At 35.3% G+C, this 21,311-nt stretch overlaps 5 protein-coding genes across 5 annotated transcripts in view; 4 read left to right on the top strand and 1 right to left on the bottom strand.

Annotated features, from left to right (window-relative positions):
* LOC100640291 (cartilage-associated protein-like) overlaps positions 1–2,477 on the top strand; it is a 3,087-nt gene extending 610 nt beyond the window's left edge. The window contains exons 3-8 of the mRNA XM_019998137.1: positions 117–324; positions 378–555; positions 615–817; positions 1,305–1,824; positions 1,870–2,006; positions 2,217–2,477. Of these exons, the coding sequence (XP_019853696.1) occupies positions 117–324; positions 378–555; positions 615–817; positions 1,305–1,824; positions 1,870–2,006; positions 2,217–2,342 (1,372 nt within the window). The 3' untranslated portion in view covers positions 2,343–2,477. The remainder of the gene's footprint in view (positions 1–116; positions 325–377; positions 556–614; positions 818–1,304; positions 1,825–1,869; positions 2,007–2,216) is intronic.
* On the bottom strand, positions 2,337–4,201 carry LOC100638174 (arginine/serine-rich coiled-coil protein 2-like). The gene is made up of 6 exons (XM_003387545.2): positions 4,092–4,201; positions 3,932–4,046; positions 3,245–3,329; positions 3,158–3,201; positions 2,799–2,944; positions 2,337–2,749 (listed from the first exon to the last, which is right to left on the bottom strand). Exons 1-6 carry the CDS (start codon positions 4,170–4,172, stop codon positions 2,471–2,473), a joined length of 750 nt encoding a protein of 249 aa, XP_003387593.2. The 5' UTR covers positions 4,173–4,201; the 3' UTR covers positions 2,337–2,470.
* A 66-nt stretch (positions 4,202–4,267) lies between these two features.
* LOC100640166 (filamin-A-like) lies at positions 4,268–7,109 on the top strand. The gene is made up of 5 exons (XM_011406495.2): positions 4,268–4,379; positions 4,431–4,708; positions 4,770–4,927; positions 5,184–5,372; positions 5,428–7,109. Coding segments are annotated over exons 1-5 (2,166 nt in total). The 5' UTR covers positions 4,268–4,377; the 3' UTR covers positions 6,967–7,109.
* A 153-nt stretch (positions 7,110–7,262) lies between these two features.
* On the top strand, positions 7,263–17,536 carry LOC100640040 (restin homolog). Its single transcript, XM_003387560.2, has 18 exons — positions 7,263–7,953; positions 10,765–10,880; positions 11,313–11,382; positions 11,525–11,625; positions 12,273–12,430; positions 12,753–12,919; positions 13,327–13,413; positions 14,286–14,587; positions 14,834–14,877; positions 14,929–14,980; positions 15,034–15,117; positions 15,449–15,658; positions 15,719–15,790; positions 16,101–16,181; positions 16,631–16,774; positions 16,820–16,966; positions 17,072–17,170; positions 17,357–17,536. The coding sequence occupies exons 1-18, from the start codon at positions 7,356–7,358 to the stop codon at positions 17,405–17,407; spliced, it is 2,583 nt and encodes an 860-aa protein (XP_003387608.1). The 5' UTR covers positions 7,263–7,355; the 3' UTR covers positions 17,408–17,536.
* A 107-nt stretch (positions 17,537–17,643) lies between these two features.
* On the top strand, positions 17,644–21,056 carry LOC105313234 (pinin-like). The gene is made up of 9 exons (XM_011406491.2): positions 17,644–17,835; positions 18,814–18,867; positions 18,917–18,979; positions 19,258–19,321; positions 19,754–19,827; positions 19,930–20,005; positions 20,050–20,205; positions 20,565–20,703; positions 20,885–21,056. Exons 1-9 carry the CDS (start codon positions 17,723–17,725, stop codon positions 21,028–21,030), a joined length of 885 nt encoding a protein of 294 aa, XP_011404793.2. The 5' UTR covers positions 17,644–17,722; the 3' UTR covers positions 21,031–21,056.
* The last annotated feature ends 255 nt before the right edge of the window (positions 21,057–21,311 follow it).

Here is a 21,311-nt window from a genome sequence, read left to right as displayed (position 1 = left end):
GCACAGTAGGACACTCTCTTCTATTATTATCTACTCTTGCTATTATGGTATTCACTGAAGCTATAAATTTAATATTGTATTTGTGTTAAGTATTATTAGTTTAATTTCCTAAATAGTTTTGACTACGATTCTCCATACATTGTTGCTCTGGGGCAAGGTCGCATTATTGCTGGAATGGACAGGGGATTGGTTGGAACCTGTTTGTGGGAGCGTCGCCGCATAGAGTTCCCTCCAAGTCTTGGTTATGGGGACAGAGGAGTTGGGGAAATGATTCCACCAAATGCAACACTAGTGTTTTATATTCGACTCATCAAGCTTAAAAGGGTACACTGCTACTATTGTTAGCTTTAAAGTATTATGGTTTTATGTGTTTATAGGATGGAGTAGCTCTAGGAGGATTGTTTAATCTCAAGGAGCACTGGAATCAAGGTTTGACTGATTATACTAAAGGGAATCATGAAAGAGCTGCAGCTTTTTTTGAAAAAGCAATTTCTGAATTTAATCAGTATCAAAAAATGGCGGCAATTTGTTTTAACGATTGTAAGAACAATACAGGTAATAATGACCGAATAATAATAATTGTCTGATACTAAAATTCCTAATTGTTTTTATAGATATTAAGTTAAATAGCAAACAAGAGGATTTACTTTCCAGTAGTGATTTGTCGAAGCAGTTTGTTCCGTATTTATTGGAAGCTCAGTGTGTGAAGAGATGCATACGTCAGAAATTGCCACACATGTCTATTCCTGATCCTGTTACACTAGATAAGTTTAGGAAAAGGATCCCTTATTCTTATCTGCAATATTCATATTATCAAGTTAGTGTAATACATTACCATTGTTACTAACTGACAATACTTATTCTTGTTCACAATTACACTGAGGCCCTATTTCAGATGTAATGCTATTTAATTTTGGCCTTCAATGTTTTATGAACAAAATTAAGTAGATTATGCATGTTTCAATCCTGTACAATCCTTATCTTTAAAAGCTTGAACTAATTCTGACTTGATAAGCCATGAGCTCTTAAAAACATTAAAATTATGAAAGACTTTTATAATAAAATTCCACCTTTGTCTGATGCTGCCATCCCAATATTAAACTTTAAAAATGAATGCAAATTTAGCCACAAAATTATAAATGACTATAAAAGCCAGTAGTTGCAGTGACTGTTGAACTGCAGTAAGTTATAAGGTGTTTATGTCCATTTAAGTAAATTTCAAATTCATTTATACCATAACCTCTCTACTTTTAAGTTGATATTTTCAGCAAAATAATGTTTATCTTTTGTTTCTATTGCTATAGTTAGGAAATTTGGATGAAGCAATCAAATGTGCTCTTAGTTTCTTCTACTATCACACCAACAACTCCATGATTCTCAATGCTATTAAATACTACAGGGAACAGTTAGAACTGACTAATGATGATTTCCCATCGCGTGAGGCTGGTCTCTTAACCCACCATGAGCACTACTTGGCTGGTAAGACAGCATATAACAATGAAAAGTGGCTGGAGTCAGCTGATCAGTTTGAAGCAGCACTCATAAAATACAAAGAGACTCTCTCCAACTGCTTGATACTCTGCGATGATGTTTTATTCCTCAATATGACTCAGGAGTTTGTTGATGCAGAGACAAACATTAAACTGAACAAGATGAAGCTAGCACCTGATGCAATGGATTATTACACTCTCTTACAAAGTATGATTCACAATTATTTGACATGTCACACTAAATGCCATTCTTGGATGGCTACCGTCAATGGAGAATATTTTGATAAATATCTTTCCGGTCATTTCCACTATCTTCAATTTGATTACTTTAAAAGTAAGATAAATTATGATAATATTTTATTTATTTTTTTCTAAACAGCTAGTCTTTTAAACAAAGCAGCCGAGGCTGCATCTACTTATCAAGCATTGGAACCATCAGATAATGTGATGGCTGTTAATATCAAGCACTTTCGCAGTAAAATGAATGTGCCACCTGATCAATTCAAACCTCGTGAGGTATGAGACTACATACAAAAACATGATAATGGTGACCTCATGTTATCAACCAGTGTGATTTATACTTCACACACTATTACATACTATACAAATGAATGTGTTAACATAACGTAACTAGATTATGTCATCTTTCCTGCTAAAGCAAAAAAAAGCAATAGTAATTGTCACTATGATCTACTAGATTATCTTCCAATTAATTCATTGTTATAGGATTTTTTGAACATTGAAGAATATTACCAAACAAAGCAAAGACTACTCCAGTTTGCTGCCAGTGGGATCCCTCAAAAGCGAAGTGGTAGTCGTGGTGATGCTGAAATGATTCACGAAGAACTGTAAATATTGTTTTGCTTTCCTTTTGTCTTATACTTTTGTGCCTGTGTAATGGGCTATCAATTGAAAGCATGTCTGATTCATTATGCTCTGCACGTGCTCAATTAGAACAATTTTGACAATTATTATTATTTTTATTCATTTAATTTGTCAGTGTCATGAGGGTCAACTGTGTTGTTTTGAGTTACTATACCAAATCCAAGACCAGCTCCTTTAGCAAGGTGAGTCATGTATCGCGATGTTTCATACTGAGACTCCAAGTTCTTGAGAACAGTAGAATCAGCAGCTGTTCCTTCAGGTTTGACTCCCTCAGTAGTGCCAGACTTGATCCCCATTAGCCGCCGAAACTTAGACTGTGCCATTTCATTACCTTCAAACGAAACACTCTCCCAGTTATTCCATGATTGATTTGTCTAATTACAGGAACATCAATTTTAAATTACAGTTCTCTGTGAGTCTTACAGGTTTTTTGTTCCACAACAGTTTCTTTTTCTGAGCCATTGCTGTTGGCTGAGGAGCTGGAAGCTTCACTGGTTGGGCAGGAACTTGCTCTGGAGCACTTGAAGCAGCTTTTACAGGTACTTCAGATGAATCACCATTATCATTATCTAAAGAATAATAATAACAATAAACAAAAAACTAAATAAATACACTTATAATGACTATAAAAGTCACTATAGTCACTTCAAGATAGCGGGAAAGTAAAAAAAGAGCAATTTGGCACTAACTGTATTACAAGTAAAGCAACTACTGAAATATTTCCATTTATTTTTAAATGATAAATGAGGATTGTGGAAGTAACATTATATTAAATATCAAACCTTTAGAACCTTGTTTCGTTGATCTTCTTTGTCTATCCTGGTCACTAGAATAAGAATCAATAACACTATTACAATATTCAGTATCACCTGCTGCTGCTGTGTCTATGAGGAGGTGAGCGGGATCTATGACGATGAGGACTGTGTCTGTGCTGTGATCTGCTGGAATGATGTCCTACAATGATACAAATTGGTGTTTGTTAATTATGTTTAAGATAAGGAATAGCACGTAGTTCTAAGTCTACATAACTGCTATATGGCCTTACTACTTAAGTTGCTTTCTAATGTAGATAGTGACAATAAAAATATTGAAATAATAATAGTGATAATGGACTCCAGATGACACTAGCAATAATAATGCATCGGCAATGTTGTCAACTTGGAAAAAATAGCCAAAGGAGGAGAACCAGTTTCATTATTTTTTTAAACATTATATATCAACACTACTTTCTGATTACAGTGGTGTAATGAAATCCCATGGTTATAGATATTAGATACCGTAGGGCACCTTTTTTTCGAGGGCTATAAATTTCGTGGATTTTTATTTCGCGGATTTAATTTTCGTGAATTTATACCGTCTGCAATCTTGTACCGTATTAATTTGATTTTCGTGAAAGTAATTTTCGTGAATCTTAAAAAAATCGCGAAATCCACGAAATTTATAGCCCTCGAAAAAAAGGCGCCCTACAGTATTATACATTCACAGGATTGCCCAATGTTAGGCCCAACACACAACCACTGATACTATGGTCTTAGGTTTTACACTTAATTACATACCATGGCTCCTCCTTCTGGGTGGAGTTCTAGATCTTGATCTTCTTCTCCTTCTGTCTCTCTCCTTTTCATATCTTTCTTTATTGGAAGCTCTTTCATCACGAGGCTTTTCTTTGCTCTGAACGAATACTAGCCTGACAACAAATAATTCTCATAGACTAACCTGAGTAACCTCATCTTCATCATCACTGTACTGTTTGAGAGACTCCATTTTAAGGGCGTGGTCGTAATGACACGCCCACATTTGACAGCTATGAAATCCATGATTCTATTAATAGCACTATAATAATTTTTAGTGGCACATCATCTAATTAGCTTAAAAATGCAATGGCTAGTAATGCCTCAGCCCCTTCACTTCCTTGTTCCTTTACTGGAAAGGCTAAAGAGGCCCTGCTGCGTTATTCGGAGTAAACAACGAAGTGAAAAGTTTGAGGAAAAGTCCTTCTGAAATGTAAGTTCTGTGATATGAAAAATAATGCTTTCACCTATCTGGTTTTGAAAGGTCTATGGACCCAGAGATTGATGCGCAATGGAAGAAAATACAAGAGAAAACCTTCACCCGATGGGTAAACGAGCAGCTTAAAGTGCAGAAAGTTGCGGTCAAGAGCCTCTCCACGGATTTCGGTGATGGGGTCCTCCTGATTGTACTGCTGGAGGTATTGTCACAGAAGAGCGTAGGGAAATATAACAAGAAGCCACGGGTCCACGCGCAAAAAATGGAAAACCTGGAGAAAGTTCTGAATTTCATTGGCTCAGAGGGAATCAAGCTTGTCAACATTGGTAATGAAGTGTTATAATGAGCTGTTATTGTTATTATTATTATTGTTGTTGTTTTTATTAGGCAGTGGTGATATTATCGAAGGTAATCTTAAGCTCATTCTTGGTCTTGTTTGGACCCTAATCCTCCATTACCAAATCAGCATGGGATTTAATATTGACGATGATGACGATGGCGGCCAAAAGAAAAGTGGAAAACAAGCACTGCTGGAGTACATACAGGTACTAGCAACATTAGCTGCTCTTAATACTAATGATATAGTCTGCATACCTAACAGTCGATGCCATACATAACAACAGATGTTAATTACTAGTTGTTACCATATAAGGAAATAGTTCTGTAAAAATTTAGTTTGTGGTTAGGACTAGTAATTGGATTGCAACGACTTGTAACGTAATCTGATCCCACACATGTACAGTTGCTTGTCTTGTGGCATGCATGAGTGCATTCGCTTTATGTTTATGCTTTTATCAATAGAAAAAAATTCCACAAAAGAATATCAAGAATTTCACGTCCGACTGGAATGACGGGACGGCTATTGCAGCTTTGGTTGATGCTCATGCTCCAGGCCTCTGCCCTGATGCTGATACAATGGATCCTAACAATTCACTCCAAAACGCAAGCCGTGCTATGCAGTTGGCTGACGACTGGCTTGGTATTCCACAGGTACTGAGTGTAATCGTCAAAATACAAAACCAATTTATTTGTTTTATTTTGATAGGTGCTTGGACCAGAGGACATGACTAATCCTCATGTTGATGAGTTGAGTATGATGACATATCTTTCACAGTTTCCTGATGCTGAGCTCAAGGAAGGGGCACCAATTGGAGCCAGTGCTGCTCCACCCACTGATATTACAAAGGTCAAGGTTGATGGCCCTGGAGTAACTGGTAATGGGGCACAGACAGGAAAACCAGCTCCAATCAATGTTGATTGTGGTGAGTCTGGTGTTGCTCCTATATCTGCCATAGTGACTGGACCTGATGGACAACCTAAGGAGATCGACTTTGAGCCCAGTTCTAAAGGCTCTGATAAGTTCAATGGGTCTTACGTCCCTGATGCTCCTGGAGTCTACAACGTTGAAGTAAAGTTTGATGGTGAGCCTTTACCAAGTGGTCCGTTCCAAGTTGCCATTGGTGATCCCAGTGCAGTGCGTCTTGATGGTGATGGCTTAGAGCGTGCCTTTGTTGGAAAGGATCACGACAACATTATTGATGTTTATACAGAGAATGCCGGCCCTGGAGATATTGCTGTCGATTTTAAGAGTCCACCAGGCGCAGGCCCTGTTGAATATGACGTTAAGAAAATAGATGATAACCATCACCAGATCTGCTACCACGTTGATCAAGGTCCAGGTGACTATGAAGCTAATGTTCTTTATAACGGTGTTCCAGTTGAAGACAAGCCTCGTGTAATACCTTCTATTGATCTTGATAAAGTTATCGTAAAAGGTCCTGGTATCGAATCAGGAAATCCTGCTAAATCTAAAACCACATTTGATGTTGATGCACGTAGAGCCGGCGATGCTGATATGAAAGTATCTATAACTGATCCTGATAATGAGGAGGTACCTTTTGAGATCACGCCACTGGCAAAGAATGCATACCGAGTTACTTACACTCCAGTGAAGGAAGGCAATCACACTGTTGACGTCCAATACGCAGACAAGGAGCTAAAGGATTCACCTTATAAAGTCCTCATTGATGAGCCAGGGTATGTCAAGTGTAGTGGAGATGGTTTACACCACGCTATCGCTAACGAGCCAGCTCATTTTGTCGTTGATGCCACTAAAGCTGGGGAAGGCCAACTTGGCCTTCAAATGGAGGGGCCCGCTGAGGTTGCTGATGTGCAGTGTGAGCCAGGGCCTGAACCAGGAATGTTTAATGTCACATATAAAGCACCAAGGCCTGGATCTTATAAGATCAACGTTAAGTTCAATGATGAGCCAGTCCCTGGGGCACCTTTTGAAGTGAGTGTTGACAGTGGAAGAGGTGATCCTGATGCTTCAAAATGTCTCGTTACTGGTATTGATAAGCCTGGCTCATTTGAAGTTGATTGCAAGAATGCAGGTGGTACAGGCCACCTTGAAGTAGGCGTGTCTGGTGCTTATGTTCCTGCTGATTATATTGCTGTTAAGCATAATGGTGATTACACATTCAGTGTCTCGTATCATATATCTGATCCTGGTGAGACAACAATTACTGTCAAGTGGCATGGCAAAGATTTAGAAGGAAGTCCTTTCATCATCCAAACAAAATAGACTGGGTCTCTCGTGACAATAATACAATCTATATCATTCCTTGAATCATTAGCTTTGTTAGTTTTTAGAATTTTTATGTTAGATAATTTTAGTGGTTTTTGTTCTTTCAATTTTTAAATAATGATTGACTAGTCTTTACTTTATATCCTGCATTGTGTAAATCAGCAACTGCAGTAATGTTTGCAGACAAGCATTTGTACACTACTGCAGCATTAGAGACTGAGTGCATGCAATACATTTAATAATGGGCGTGTACGTGTTACTGATTAAGGGGCGTGGCGATCCGAATTGTCACGTGCCACATCAGTTGTACACTGCACTGTGTGATCGTGAGGGGTGGCAATGCTCTTTTGATTGTGGTGTATGATCTATAGAAGCAAGGCCTGAAGATGCTGGAAGAATTGGCTCCAGAAATAATATGGGCTGCTGGATTAGGGACCGTTGTGGTACTTGGACTGATGATGGTCGTTTGGTTCGTCTCTACTCGGGAAGAGAAAAAACGTGATTCCCCACCACAAGCCAATCTCAGTGTCTCAAAAACAGGAAAAGTAAAGAAGAAGCAGTATGGTTCACCACGTAAGAAGAAGGAGGTGTTGAGTGAAGCTGTTATTCAGGAGCATAGTGATACTGAAGCCCCCAGCACTGAGCCAACTGGTGAGTTTCTGCCTGTAACGACAGTACCAGTCGAGGAGACTCTGGTCCGTCAAAAGGAAAATGAAGAAAGTAAAAAGAAAACCAAGCCCTCCAAAACACAGCACCAGACACATGAAACGGATGTGAAACCTCCACCAGCGCCGGAGGTAAAGACACCTCCTGTGGTACCCCAGGCTGCTGAGAATAAAAGCCCTTCCGTTAAAACCCAATTGCAAGAACGCAAGCCTCCAAGTGCTAAAGAACCTAAATTTGAAGAGTCTCGTCCTTCACCAAAGAAAGTGAAAACAAAGGTCAAGCAGTCTACCCACCATTCTTCCAGTGTCTCTAGTGAAGGTGAGTCTTAGTGTTTAGACCAGTTACTATTCAATAGTGGGTGAGCTACAATACCATTATCATGCTTAGTTGTGTCTCGTGACTTAATAATAAGGAAGTTATAATGTTTCCATGTAATGATTACCACAATAGAGGCTCATAATTACTATTTTGAAGTTACTACGGGGAAATTATTTCCTTTTGTGTTCGTGGGACTAGACATTTGGACTTGTTTTGTGTACATGTGCTTGTACATGTAAACAAGCTCAGTTCATACATGTAATAGCAGCTTTTCCTGTGCATTATTGCATAATATGTAGTTGAATAGTTGGTTTGTGGTCATGAAGTCATTGAGAATATAATCTTCCTGATAAATAGCCATGTACATGTAAATAGTCCTTTGTTATTTTATATCTTTAAGTGCTTTAGCCTTTTGCGTTTTGTTGGAAATAATGTTAATTACTGGTATTAGAAATTGCAGTGTTGATGCCTCAAATCTTATATTTGTAATGGTATTTACCTAGAAATTAGAAACCCATTAAAAAGGATAATTATTGTATAAATAAGATGTTGTTTTGAATTAGTAGTGATGTTGTTTATTTATGTAGTATAGGATTGAATGATTGCATAGTCTGTGCCTTTAGATAATTCCAATGATCTGGATTCACTTTCTTTGTATTGAGCTTTAGTGTCTCCCCAATAGTACACTAAAGCCATTTAGTTCAGTTTTGTCTTAAATCCTAGTATACTCAATCAAATTATGAGACTGGGTTGTGGTTCAGTGTTTAGTATTGGCACAGGGAATGCAGTATGGTCATTCAGTTACTATACCCTTTACTGGTATACATAGATTTATTGTACATTACTGGGTGCATATACTAGCCTTCACCTTGTAAAACCATTTAGACTATGTATATTTTTAATCAGTTTTACTGAATTTCTTAATAATTAGTTGCTAGTGACTGCTATTATAATTACTCATACATGAGGGTTTTCAGAAAGGTCATTTGCATGATACTGGTCATTGTGATCAATTATCATATTATTCATTGTATCCCATGACAATTTCATGGTTTGTGTGGGCAGTATGACCTCTGAATGATGAATATGCTTAAATTTTTTACATTAATTTCTAATCATTTTTGCCTGGTGGTGAAGCCATATGTTAGTGCCCTGTAATATTTGATACAATATACTGTAACAAATGTTAAAGTTTCATTATATACTCATTAGCAGATCTTTTTAGTTCTTATTAACACATTTGAATGAACTTTATGATGGTCACAGCATTAATCAATGTGTGACATTCTTCATTCTTACTCCTAGTGTCCTTTATCAGTAGTTCAGACTCTGCAGTGATGTGTGTGTGTGTGTGCATGCGTGTGTGTGTGTGTGTGTGTGTGTGTGTGTGTGTGTGTGTGTGTGTGTGTGTGTGTGTGTGTGTGTGTGTGTGTGTGTGTGTGTGTGTGTGTGTGTGTGTGTGTGTGTGTCATGTATGGTGTGTTTGTTATTTGTACTAAGTAGATAAAGAAGCTCTTCATGTTTCTTGTGACTACAATTGATTATTACAATAATGTTTCTGTATATTTATTGCATGTTTTCTATCATGAATATTTTGAATACATTAAGTATATAGAATAGTATAAATTACAAGTAGGTTTAAATATATTCAGATTGCTTGTTGCATGTATGTGAAGTTATTTGTTATAATTATGTTACTTCTAGCCTAGGAGACTGCACAGATTTGTGGTAGTGGGCTTAGTGGCTATTGCTACATTATACATGTACATCACCAGTGGTTGGTGTTGGTTGACAGTTGTGGTTCACTGGTACAACATGTGGCACATAAACACATACACATGTGCTGTTGTGATTTATTGGCAGATGCTAGCTGGACATATTTGTGTAATTCATGTTAAAAATGTAGTGATGAGTAATACATTGTACATTCATGATCCACTGTGGTTCTTAAGTATTTAGTAATAATACATTGTACATTCATGATCCACTGTGGTTCTTAAGTATTTCTTCTGTATATATGCCTGTTATACTATTTATTAGATTACACTAAACAAAACACTCCCAATTGTAGAAGGAATAATTTGTATGTGTGTACATTTTGGTTAGAAGGAGCTTATCTACAAAATGTGCACCATGCTTCTTATAAATCATTGGGCTATTCTTTCATTACATTTAACACATGTATGTACATGTACTTGTAGTTTTACCTGTCTAATTTACTTGTACATGTAGATTTTAATTTGCTCAAGTTTATTTGGCAATTCAGTCTCATCAGTACTTGGTGGTATTTATTTTGGCAAAGGATTTTTTGTGTGTTATTAGTTTATTGAACTTTCATGGTAACCACAATTGGAACTGACTCTAAAGGATGCTGCCATCTTTTTATCAGTATCAGATTTTTTATTCCGCATTCGTATGTTATCATACTTTGCACTGTAGTTTCACTGTATACATGTACATGTAGCTGCTTAGTTTTGATGATTTTGCTATCATTACTTACATGTACATTGACTAGTGAAGTGGTTTTGTCCTCATTTATGTGCGAAAATATTACTTGTGATAAAAAGTTTCCAAACTACATGTATAATTGTACCAGTCCATAAACTGTATTGATCATCTTATCTCTAATGTTATTTTCTAATAATTTTGCTTCGGGCTATTTTAGAAGTGGTAACCAATATTTTTACCAAGCAACTCTGGCTAGTGTAAACTTTCAAAGATTATAGTCATATCCATTGTCACTGTATTGTACAAGTATCATGACTTGTGTACGTAATAATTTACTATTCCTTTGTTCTTTGTATTATCTAGTTGTCATGTCTGGCTCTAAAATTGCTGAAGCTATAGCCAATAGTCCATTGTCTGAGGAAGAGGTGCAAATTGTGATGGAAAAATTACTCGAGAAACAGAGCGAAGAGTGGGAAGCTGTAAGTCGTATCATTTTAATTGAGTGAAGCTCTCTAAGACCAGTAGAGTTTGGTATATGCATGTACATGTATGTATTTCGTAATTGTGAAAGTCAAGTAAATGTTTGTTTCTGACTTGACTTCAGCTACATTGGCATCTAAACTTTGTATATTGCCTTGTGTAGCCTTTGCAGGAGGCAGAACCCCTTAATATTTACATTCGTCTTGTTATTATTTCGTGTGTGTGTGTGTGTGTGTGTGTGTGTGTGTGTGCATGTGATTATATGTCAGTAATCCTATGATTTTAATTATCATTATTATGGTACTAATATTACATTGTACTATAGTGTTAGTAACTCAGTATGCTATTAGCTAGACTCTCGTTCCCCACTTCCTTACTTGTATTATTGTGTTTGTTAAGTGCTCTATGTTAATGATTCCTTTACCTGTTAGGCTGGTAGAGCTGATAGTATAAAGTCTCTTAAGAAAACAAATGAGGAATTGGCTACTAGAGCTCGTGATGGTGAGTTAGTAACTGTATTGCTCATGTACATGTATTGGGGAATATTAGCATAATGGTATTGATAATATATCAGTGTACATATTGACTTTGAATTAGTAATACATGAATGCCAAAGCTTACTTGCTGTTTTAATTATGTGTAGCTGAGAAGTCTGCTCAGTCACACAGTGCACGAGTGAAGGAGTTAGGGTTGGAGTTAAAGCAGGAAAGGTCTCGTCTATCAGCATCAGAGACTGCATTTCAGGTATGCCTCATGTATACATGTACATTTGAGGAAATGTGTAGTATGCATGTTACATGTAATATTAATCTGTACCTTATGCTTCCTGGAATATACAATTACTACAAGGTAATCTTGATAGGGTTACTGTTCATAAATAATGTACTTGTATGAAATACGAGAGCTGAGTATAACTTTACAATACCATTGTGTTTTCCTTTAGAATGGTTACCTTATATTACTGTAAACATGTCATGTAAATGCACACATGTTAAATTACATGTAATCAATAAGGTCCAATTGCTAAGTTGCTATGTTGCAATAACATACATGTATGTGCATAACTTATCATTTTTTTAATAATTGAAGATTTTGGCTATAATGCTTAGTAAAATACAAGTTCTTATCTATTAATTGTCTTATGGTATGTTAGACATTTTATCAGTATACTTTATCAGCCAAGTGAATCTCCTCTAGCGCCATAAACACATACTTACTTACTGAAAATAGGAAAATTATACTGTTTGAACAATAGAAACCATTTATTGCATGAATACAGACGTGTGATGAAAGGATGTACATTTATTAAATAGAAGACTTCAAAACGTACATAGTAATTCTTAGGAAATTGCTTGGTATTTGTATAAGTATATTGTTATTGTTAATAATAGGCAAAGCTTGCAAAGCAGCAAGAAGACTTAGATAATTTGAAGAAGAGCGTTCAACGATATCGTCAAGAGGCAGAGAGCCGCCAAGGACAGGACATGAACGGTGAATTGGCAAGACTACAGGAAAGCAATCAAACCTATTTAAAGCAGTTGTCGCAATTGTACGTCAACTATATGTACATGTACACTACATGTGTTGTACATGTATTTCTTATGTTATTGATATTTTACTTGAGGGTGGAAGCAAAATCAGGAGGTTGTAATTTGTAACAATTAAAGAGTTTATAATTGCATTTAGTCTTCTCCTACTCATCATCAATTTAATAATAAAGATGTTTCTTGTAAAAGAATAAATATACCTTTGTTGTGGTACATGTACATATTTAATTTTACATTTGACTACTATGTTATGATATCAGTCACTCTACTAGTTATATTTTTCAGTTTTTATTTTGTATTGTTACTATTGTATTTTCTTTGTAGAGCAATGGACAAGTCTCAGTTAAATGCTGAATTGTCTACTCAAATAAAACAATACCAGGATATACAGAACGCTTTTGATGAGGCCTCAAGGAAGTTAGCAAATGAATCTGACAAATTGTCAACAGCACAGAGAGAGAATAAGCAGCTGTTCAGTGAAATTAGCAACAGTAAGCAACACCATGCCTGTATCGTAATATTCAAATAATGGCTTATTTTAATTTTTTGGCTTAATTGGATGCATGTGCATGTGCCATAGTTTTTAATAACCATTTATAATGTACCCTAAGCTTGCAATAAATGTGGAAATGAATGTTACAAGAATTATAAGTTACAGTATATCAAGGTCATTTTAGTCCCAGATTTTTTTATAATTCCACAAAAATATATTTCACATGCTGTAGCTGATGTGCAACTTAACAGTATACACATGTACTTATCCAGTACTTTTGCTGTCACAGAATCTGCAATATTGCATGTACATGTATGTGCCTAATGTCCAATGGTATTAGTAATTATTGACTATCCATTTACAATGTATAATCTATTGATTATTATGATTATTCTTTCTTTGTAGATCGTGAAGAGATAAGGAAGCTAACTAGTGAGCTCAATGTTGCCAGAGAGACTCAGAGGAAAGCCTCAACTTCTGAAGAATCAGCAGGTGACACATTATCAGTACACAACAAGTTAATATGGTCTGTGGTATAAGGGCATTAATTGGAGTATTGTGGCATGGTGTAAGAAAGTCTTCACTCTTGTGTTATGCCATATGCTTACAGGCACTAGTGTATTGCTATGAATGGATTCAGGTGGTGACTGGTGCAATAAGCAAGAGTCTAGAGTCGTGTACATCAGCTTTATTTTAATGTTATACAAACATGTCCAACTCATTTTATTAAATGCTATACGTCTCATATTCAAAAGGTCACCATTACACTTTACATTGTAACTCACCTACTGTACACAATTGTATGGATCCTTCAGGAATATACATGTACATGTACATGTAAACAACTAAAGGAAATGTCTTCACATTATCCAATTAATGCCTTGAATTCCCAGACCACGAACTGCAGTCCTAATCATTTGTTTTGCCATTAGTGTTATTTTGATTGCATATTTATTTTTAATGACATACTTTACAATGTACATGTTTACCTATCTTACATGTATTTTCTAAATTATTTTTCCCAGTAAATTTCCCATTGTAACATTATCAATCAAGTACATTGATACAGCTTTTTAACCAGCTTTAAAATTTATAAATCTAATTTTGAATAGAATCTGCTCAATTTCGTTACACAGCATAAGATCTTGTTTATGCATCAGAAAAATTAAGATTCTCTCCTTGTCATTTTTTGGTGAATACCATTGGTATTTGACCATTTTGAGCAGCTTTAAAAGCTCTTTTAAAATAAGCAGAGCACAATGCAAAATTCTGTGGGAAACCCTGCTGTATACATGTACATGCACTTGTTTTGTACACCTGTACTTGGCTAGGCTATAAATAATTAATTTTTTTATTAATTTCAGTTGATCAAGAAAAGGTAGAACTAAGAAAGGAGCTTGAGGCTCTCAAGAAGAAATATCAAGAGAAGGAACTAGCCTTACAGGAATCAGAACAATCTCAGAAGAATCTTCAAGGTGACAGCACTAAAACTTCACTTGAGCTGCAGACTGCAAAGGAGTCGTTAAGGCAGTTGGAAGACAGTGTCAATAGCAAAGTAACGGAGTTGAAAGAAGTTCGTGAAAAGATGACGTCATTGGGAGAAAAGCTTCAGCTAAAGGATGATGAAATAAAACAGTTATCTAAAACACTGGATGAGAAGGAAGAGGTAATCTGTGCTGTGTGATATAGACTTTGTACATTTACATGTACTTCACTGAGAGAGAAGAGGATTAATTAATTTGCTTTTAGCATTAATTCACTTTTATCATTAGTAGTGCAATATAACAGTGGCATTGTTTTTACTAATGTCGAAGTTCTATTTTCATAATTTTTATTTCATGTGCATGTACATGTATTTTAATTTTATATTAAAGTACATTTTATTCTTTAAATGTATTTCTGCTTCTTGTAGGCTTTGAAAAAGGAAAAGGAAGCAGTGCCTGTTCAACCAGCAAAGTGAGTTTGCTAGTACATGCATATCTTTAATGTTTAATCTTATTATTTTAGTGATGTTACTGAAATGCAGAGCAAGATAGATGACTTGAAGAAGAAAAATGATGTTTGTTTTTTACATCACAATCATAATCATATTATTATTATTATTATCATTAGGTGCTTCGTGAGCAGGCATGGAAGACTCAAGAAGACTTGGAAGTTGCCAATAGAAATGTTACGGAGACTAAAGATAATTTTAAAGTAAATCATTTTCTGTGCTCAAAAGTTTTAATAGATAGAGGAACTGTTACTGCCCCTTAGTCGTTGAGGATAGAAAAGGCTTGTAATAGTTGTACATGTACATGTATGTGTGACCAGTTTGATTTCATACTCCAGCTTTTAGTATGCGTCTTGTGGTTATCGATTGTACAACTCTAGTAAACAAGGTTGTAAGCCTGTTATAGACTTGTATACTTGTAGTGCGTACTAGATTACTAGTGCATACTAGACTACTAGTGCATTAGGATGATTATAATGTTAAGTTGTATTGTCAATTGTCTTTTGTGTTAATAAATTTGTAATACCTCCGTAGGATTTCTTAAAGTCAGCCTTTCCACTATTAAAAGATGATGTGGCTGATTTTGATGGCTGGCTTCAGTATGCAAAGGAATGGATACCCAAGAAACTGAGTGAGTCAGAGACTGACTCTAAACAGAAAAATGTTAAGATTGAAGAGATGAAGAAAGAGATTGAGGAAGGAACTGCAATGACAAATGAGCTGCGGGATACCCTCTCTGATACAGTACGCTAGTGTATTATTGTCTAATTGACATGTAATGATGTATTTTAATTTTATTTTTAGCTAAGTAAACTAGAGGACCTAATGAAGAAATGGGAAGAGAAGGAGAAAGGCTATAATTCCACTATAAATGAGGTGTGTGTAATACAGTGTGTACTGTATAGGAATAGTTGTTTATGAGAATGAAATGAGAGAATACCAGCAGCAATGAAAAGATACAGCTCAATAAAGCTATGCATTTGTGGCCCAGGCCTGTAAGAGCAGTGCCAAGAGAAGCTGTGACTGACTTATACACATGATTGGAACATGCACACACACACACACAATAATTACACTCTTGTATCAGCCACTCCACTCTTGTGCCTTTTTATAATCATAGCATATGTGTAATGTGTTTCAGTGTTCATGACATGTGTGTATTTTTACATGTATATCTACATGCTAGGAACGGACTCAGAGACAAAGTATTGATAAAGAATTGATCAGTGCTAAAGAGAAGATAGAGAAGCTGTCTTCGGATAATGATGTAAGCAGGGTAGGAAATAACAGTGCTCTAGTGCTCAAAATAGCACCAATTTTTCCCTAATGAGCACCATTTTACTTCAGAATATTCTACTTGGTGAGCCAATTGCGCACTGACTAAAGTCTATTAATTATTAATTAGATCTTAAATACCACATGTGCGTGCATGTGCTGCATCAATTAAAATGGCTACTAATCAGTCTAGCTTATAATAATGCTAGTGCTCTTAGCTCACCAAGAAGGGAATATTTATATTATTTGGTGCTTATTTTGCTCACTCAAAATAATTGCTATCATGATGTCCACAATATGTTGTGTTCAACCTCCAAAAATAAAGCATAAAACACGTTTGTATCAGAAATAAGTACATAGTCAGTAATTCAGTATTTGTGACGGTTAAAATCCTCCTCAGTTGTTTTACTAGTACTTTGTTGTTATGGTTTTTATTTGCAGCGTCTGACAAGTCAGTTTGATGCTCTTAGACTGGAGAAGGAGTCTCTTGTCAAAGACCATGAGTCGGCTTTACAGGCAAAAACTGATTCCTTGCAGTTATTAATAAATGAAGAAAAGGCAAAGGCTGCTGCAGAACAAGATAAAGTATTTCATTATAATTATTTTTTAATTTGATTTTTTTATTTTTAGGAAAAGGAATCGTTGGAGCAGGCAGAAAAGAAATTAGCTGAAGTGGCGGGTGAAAGAGACACTCTTAATAACAAATTAAAAGAAACAGAAAAGAAATTATTAGATTTGGCAGCCGAGAAAGAGACCCTGAACAACCAGTTAGGACAAGTATGTGGTATAGCAATAATAGTGCAGTCTGTGTAGTGCTTCCATTTATTTGGATAATAAAATTTTTTAACTGAAATATTTTATAGTAATTTTTATAATTTGTAGTTTAAAACAGAAGTCAATGATTTTAGGCAGCAACTAGACGAAAAGGATAAACTAATTGAAAGCCTAAGAGCAGCTAATCAAGACTTTAATCAGCGTATGGTAGGTCCTAATGCACCATCATAAAACATTAAATGATAATAATAATACGATTCAGCATGCAAATTGTATTTGATGTACAAAAAACTAATCTACTGAAAGTCTACTGTACTACTTTCAGTTACATAAGGAGGATATTTGTTTATTTATGTTTTTACATTAATAATTTTATGTCATTTTTTCTTACAGTCTAAATTAAGTCCTCCCCCAACTGTCTCATCGGCTAGCAGTGATGTGTAGGGCGACCTGTTTGGCTACCGAGACACATTTCTCATGACTGTAGAGTTAATTACCAGCTAGTTGTTTGTTTAATTTAAATTTTCTCTGACATTTACTGTTCTTCTAGTTTTTTCTTTTCATTTTCATGTACAGTACTGGTGAATTATTTTTTACAAACCACGAAATAATGATAATAAATTAATAATAAAAATTGAAAATTAATATTGATTTTTGTATATTATAATAATAATGGGTGGTGTGACCACGCCCAGTTCCACGTGATACTTAATAACTTGGGAAATCAACCTATCAAATTGGCCTTAAGAAGTCCTCGACATGTCTTTAGGATCAGTTCAAATCCTTCACAAGTCCCTGCAAGAAGCAAAAAAGAACTTGGAAGGAACTAACCACGCTATATTGCGCATTAGTGGACGGGATCCTAAATCCAAGTGAGTCTAAGCTGAACAGGAAGTAGGCGTGGGGTTGAACATCATGGATTCATCCTTGCATGTATCTAGAGCAGTACAGAAATTTTGCCAAATCACGATTCAGTTGCAGTAATTTCAATTTTATAATTTTTACACTAGCTTTTTATTTAAAAAAAGACGTACACATGTAAGTTATTTAGTCGATAGACGAGTTGCCGCTAAATATAATTATTAATTGAATTTTAAGTATATTCAATAAATGAAGTACAATTTTTCTGCCATCATTTTGGAGTTCAAGTTTACTAAGAATGATTAGGTGAAGCCTTAATCGTTAATTTCGAAGTAACTATGTCCTAAAAATTTGAGATTTTTCACGTTCTCACTAGAATGCATGGTGATATGGCATGGATGTGATATGCAGGATTTTCCCTATGATAATGGCATAGTGCTCATGCAGCTTCTTGTCAGTGGACTGTCAAGTTGCTCAAAAATTGGGCCAAACAGCGAGTTATTCTCCATTTTAATAATAATTTTCGTGATACATATATATGCCCTTATGTTGTGTATCAACTTTGAACTAATTCCAGATCAAATTTTGGATTTTTAATGAATATTTAAACTTGCTCGAAAATTAGGTCAAAGACCCTGTACAGGGATCTTGGCTGAATTTGATCAAAAATGGCTAGGAGAGAATTCTCCATTTTTATGATTTTGGTACATATACAACTATATAGAAAATTGAGCTGATCTCGATCAAAAATTGATTTTTACTAATTTTAAAGTTGCTTCAAATGCAATTAATGTACATGTACTGTAAGTGCTTGTGAGTTCATGAAGCTCATGCTCTTTAGTTCACTTAGCATGCTTTATGGAGAATCCTGGTAATATGTAATAATTCAGAACTTTTGTAGCCTTTTTTGGTCCATAAATACCGTTAATACTGTCTGTGGCCTCGAAATATAAATGATTGATTCTTTATATTATAATTTGTTTATTTAGGGATGCTTTTCAGAGTGAAAGACGCATGTCAGGAGGACGTCCAAGACCTTCCTGGTTGGTAATATAGTTTTCATCAGAAAGTAATTTTCTGTATTTATTGTAGGTCTGATGATAACCTTCCACCAACCAAGAGAAGAATATCAAGCTCAAGCTTTAATAAATCAGGGTATTGTTTTAAAATTGCTTTCTCTTTTATGATAATGTACAAACTACCGTGTAGTGGGAAATTTTGGAGGGGATTAAATTTGGCGTTTTGATAGCCATTTGCCAAAATAAAAATCTGCCATTTTGAGCCATTATACGCATGCTCAATGGCACATGGCCACAAATCCACCAAATTAAAAACTGCCAATCACCAAAATTTAGCAGTTTGCCAAAATTTAACCCCTCCAAATTTACCCACTATATTATAATTTATTATGTTATTTTTTATTTGTGCTCTAGTGGTGATTTTGAAGGAGATGATGATATTAATAAATCTGAGACTGACTCTTCTGTGAATCTGAGGGTAAGCCAATTAAAATTTAATTATTGACTAAAGCTTCTTCATGTATATTGAGTGATAGAGCCCCTTGATTGGGTGAAGCTTTTACTTATGAAAATTTTTGTATACATATGTTTAGGGACGTGACTAGGAGGTGTGGCCAAAGTTTGAGCCCCCTCAATGTTTTACATTATTTCTAGTAAAATACAGGCTACTTACAGTTATTATGTCTTTTATTTAATCAGCAGGCATGGAAATTGTTAAAAACCAAGATATAAAATTACGTGTACATTGTAGCTATTTATGATAAGAGCTTATAATGTATAGACACATTGTATAGCGAATTTGATTGGCTGCATATGTGGCTCAGTGAAGAAACTGCCAATGCAGCCATTTTGTTTCATACTATACATTACACAATGACACTCTCCTCCGATTGACTCTCTCCTCTCATAGTCTTCAGTGAGTACTGCTCCTGTGCCACCCCGACCCACTGCACCTCTCAATACTGATAAGACTAGTCGACAAAGGTATGGTAGGGGGTAACATGATAATAGTAAAGACTGCATGATATGACCAATACAAATATTTAATTTTAACATTATGATTATTATTATTATTATTGCTAATAGAAATCGGCGCATGTTTGGTATGTTAATGGGGACATTACAAAAATTTCAGAAAGATAATTCCCAAGATACAGAACAGGTTTGCTTAGTGACTGCTAATATATTAACCATCATTATCATTAGGAGAAACGAAGAGTACAAATAGAAAATAAACTGGAGCAAGTTGCTATGAGGGAAAGAGAGGAAGCAACACAACAGAAGAAGATGTTGTTAGATCAAAGGAAGTTACAAAGAAAGCTCGTGGGAAAACTAACATATCAACTTGAATCTGTTGAACTGGTATGTACCACACATTAATTATTCATGATAAAAGCATGTGGGCATGCTCCTTCTGTTGATAGGGTACTCCCTTTTAAAGCTTTTTGACACTTGTAGTCATTTGGTTATTTTGTATTACTGATTCAAAATTAAATTAAGTAATGTTAAGTCATTTATATTAATGCAGGATTAGCTGGCCAGACTAGGTTAGGCTAACACATTCAAAAATTTTATAAAGTCTGACTATTTCAAACCTATAACTCTAATTCCCTCTTGTTTCATACCCAGTAGCTTGTAAAAGTTCTTGTGGGTTGCATTGGTGCAATGGTTGTGGTTGAAACTGTAGTTAACAATAATTATTAATTGTATCACATTATTAGTATGAGGATTGGAACCAACATGATATGAAACTCACTGGCTATATTAAGACTAAAGCTCAACCTCCTTTATTTTATCTACCCTCTGAACACAACGAAGCTACAAAGACCCTACTGACTGAGAGCAGCAACTTAATTAAAGGTATGTAATTATTATGATGTTAAATTCAGTGATATTGTATCAGAACTATGTAATAGAAAGTGAGGATGATTTCAGACTCAAATACCATTTTAGGATAATACCATGGCATAATAGTCCATGGTCATACTCTAGCCAATCAAACTGTTAATAATTTGTTCTATTTTATTTTTTTTATTTTTAGAAACAATAAAATCAAGAGAGGATGAAATAAAGGGACTACTCCAAGAAAATGAATCACACAATGTAGCAGAAGATGAACAGATCAATAACGACATAATGGTTGATGATAATTGTGATGTTGTTGATGAAATAGATGTTGAACATTAAAAAACTATTTTTGTTTTTTATGTTAATTACATTAATATACCAGCTAGCTTCTGTGTACCTGGAAAAAAGCAGTATTGACTCAATTAAGGTTTTCCTATATAGATCATGCTTTCTTCTGAAAAATTGATTTGAAATACCCTTCCCCAGTTTTATTTACATTTTCTGATTGATGTCCTTATGCTATGTAGAAAGTTTGAGCCAATTCCAACTTTAATTTTTCCAAATAGATTTATAGACCCACTACTCTGCAAGGGCCAGTTGGTGATTAAATACTCTTGAAG

This window comes from Amphimedon queenslandica, unplaced genomic scaffold, assembly GCF_000090795.2.
Source record: "Amphimedon queenslandica unplaced genomic scaffold, v1.1 AMPQUscaffold_13338, whole genome shotgun sequence".
Taxonomy (NCBI): Eukaryota; Metazoa; Porifera; class Demospongiae; order Haplosclerida; family Niphatidae; genus Amphimedon; species Amphimedon queenslandica.
The sequence above is the reverse complement of the archived record's forward strand: the minus strand, read 5'-3'. Positions and strand labels throughout refer to the sequence as shown.

Excerpts from the sequence above, each read along its gene's own strand:
- LOC100640040 (XM_003387560.2), top strand. The coding sequence starts at position 7,356 with ATGCTGGAAGAATTGGCTCCAGAAATAATATGGGCTGCTGGATTAGGG. Across the intron at positions 11,383-11,524 it reads GGCTACTAGAGCTCGTGATG|CTGAGAAGTCTGCTCAGTCA; the intron begins GTGAGTTAGTAA and ends AATTATGTGTAG. Across the intron at positions 16,182-16,630 it reads AGCTGTCTTCGGATAATGAT|CGTCTGACAAGTCAGTTTGA; the intron begins GTAAGCAGGGTA and ends TTTTATTTGCAG.
- LOC105313234 (XM_011406491.2), top strand. The coding sequence starts at position 17,723 with ATGTCTTTAGGATCAGTTCAAATCCTTCACAAGTCCCTGCAAGAAGCA. Across the intron at positions 17,836-18,813 it reads GGACGGGATCCTAAATCCAA|GGATGCTTTTCAGAGTGAAA; the intron begins GTGAGTCTAAGC and ends TTGTTTATTTAG. Across the intron at positions 19,322-19,753 it reads ACTCTTCTGTGAATCTGAGG|TCTTCAGTGAGTACTGCTCC; the intron begins GTAAGCCAATTA and ends CTCCTCTCATAG.
- LOC100640166 (XM_011406495.2), top strand. Across the intron at positions 4,709-4,769 it reads AATCAAGCTTGTCAACATTG|GCAGTGGTGATATTATCGAA; the intron begins GTAATGAAGTGT and ends TGTTTTTATTAG. Across the intron at positions 5,373-5,427 it reads ACTGGCTTGGTATTCCACAG|GTGCTTGGACCAGAGGACAT; the intron begins GTACTGAGTGTA and ends TTATTTTGATAG.
- LOC100638174 (XM_003387545.2), bottom strand. The coding sequence starts at position 4,172 with ATGTGGGCGTGTCATTACGACCACGCCCTTAAAATGGAGTCTCTCAAA. Across the intron at positions 4,047-4,091 it reads ATGAAGATGAGGTTACTCAG|AGCAAAGAAAAGCCTCGTGA; the intron begins GTTAGTCTATGA and ends GTATTCGTTCAG. Across the intron at positions 3,202-3,244 it reads CATAGACACAGCAGCAGCAG|TGACCAGGATAGACAAAGAA; the intron begins GTGATACTGAAT and ends TTCTTATTCTAG.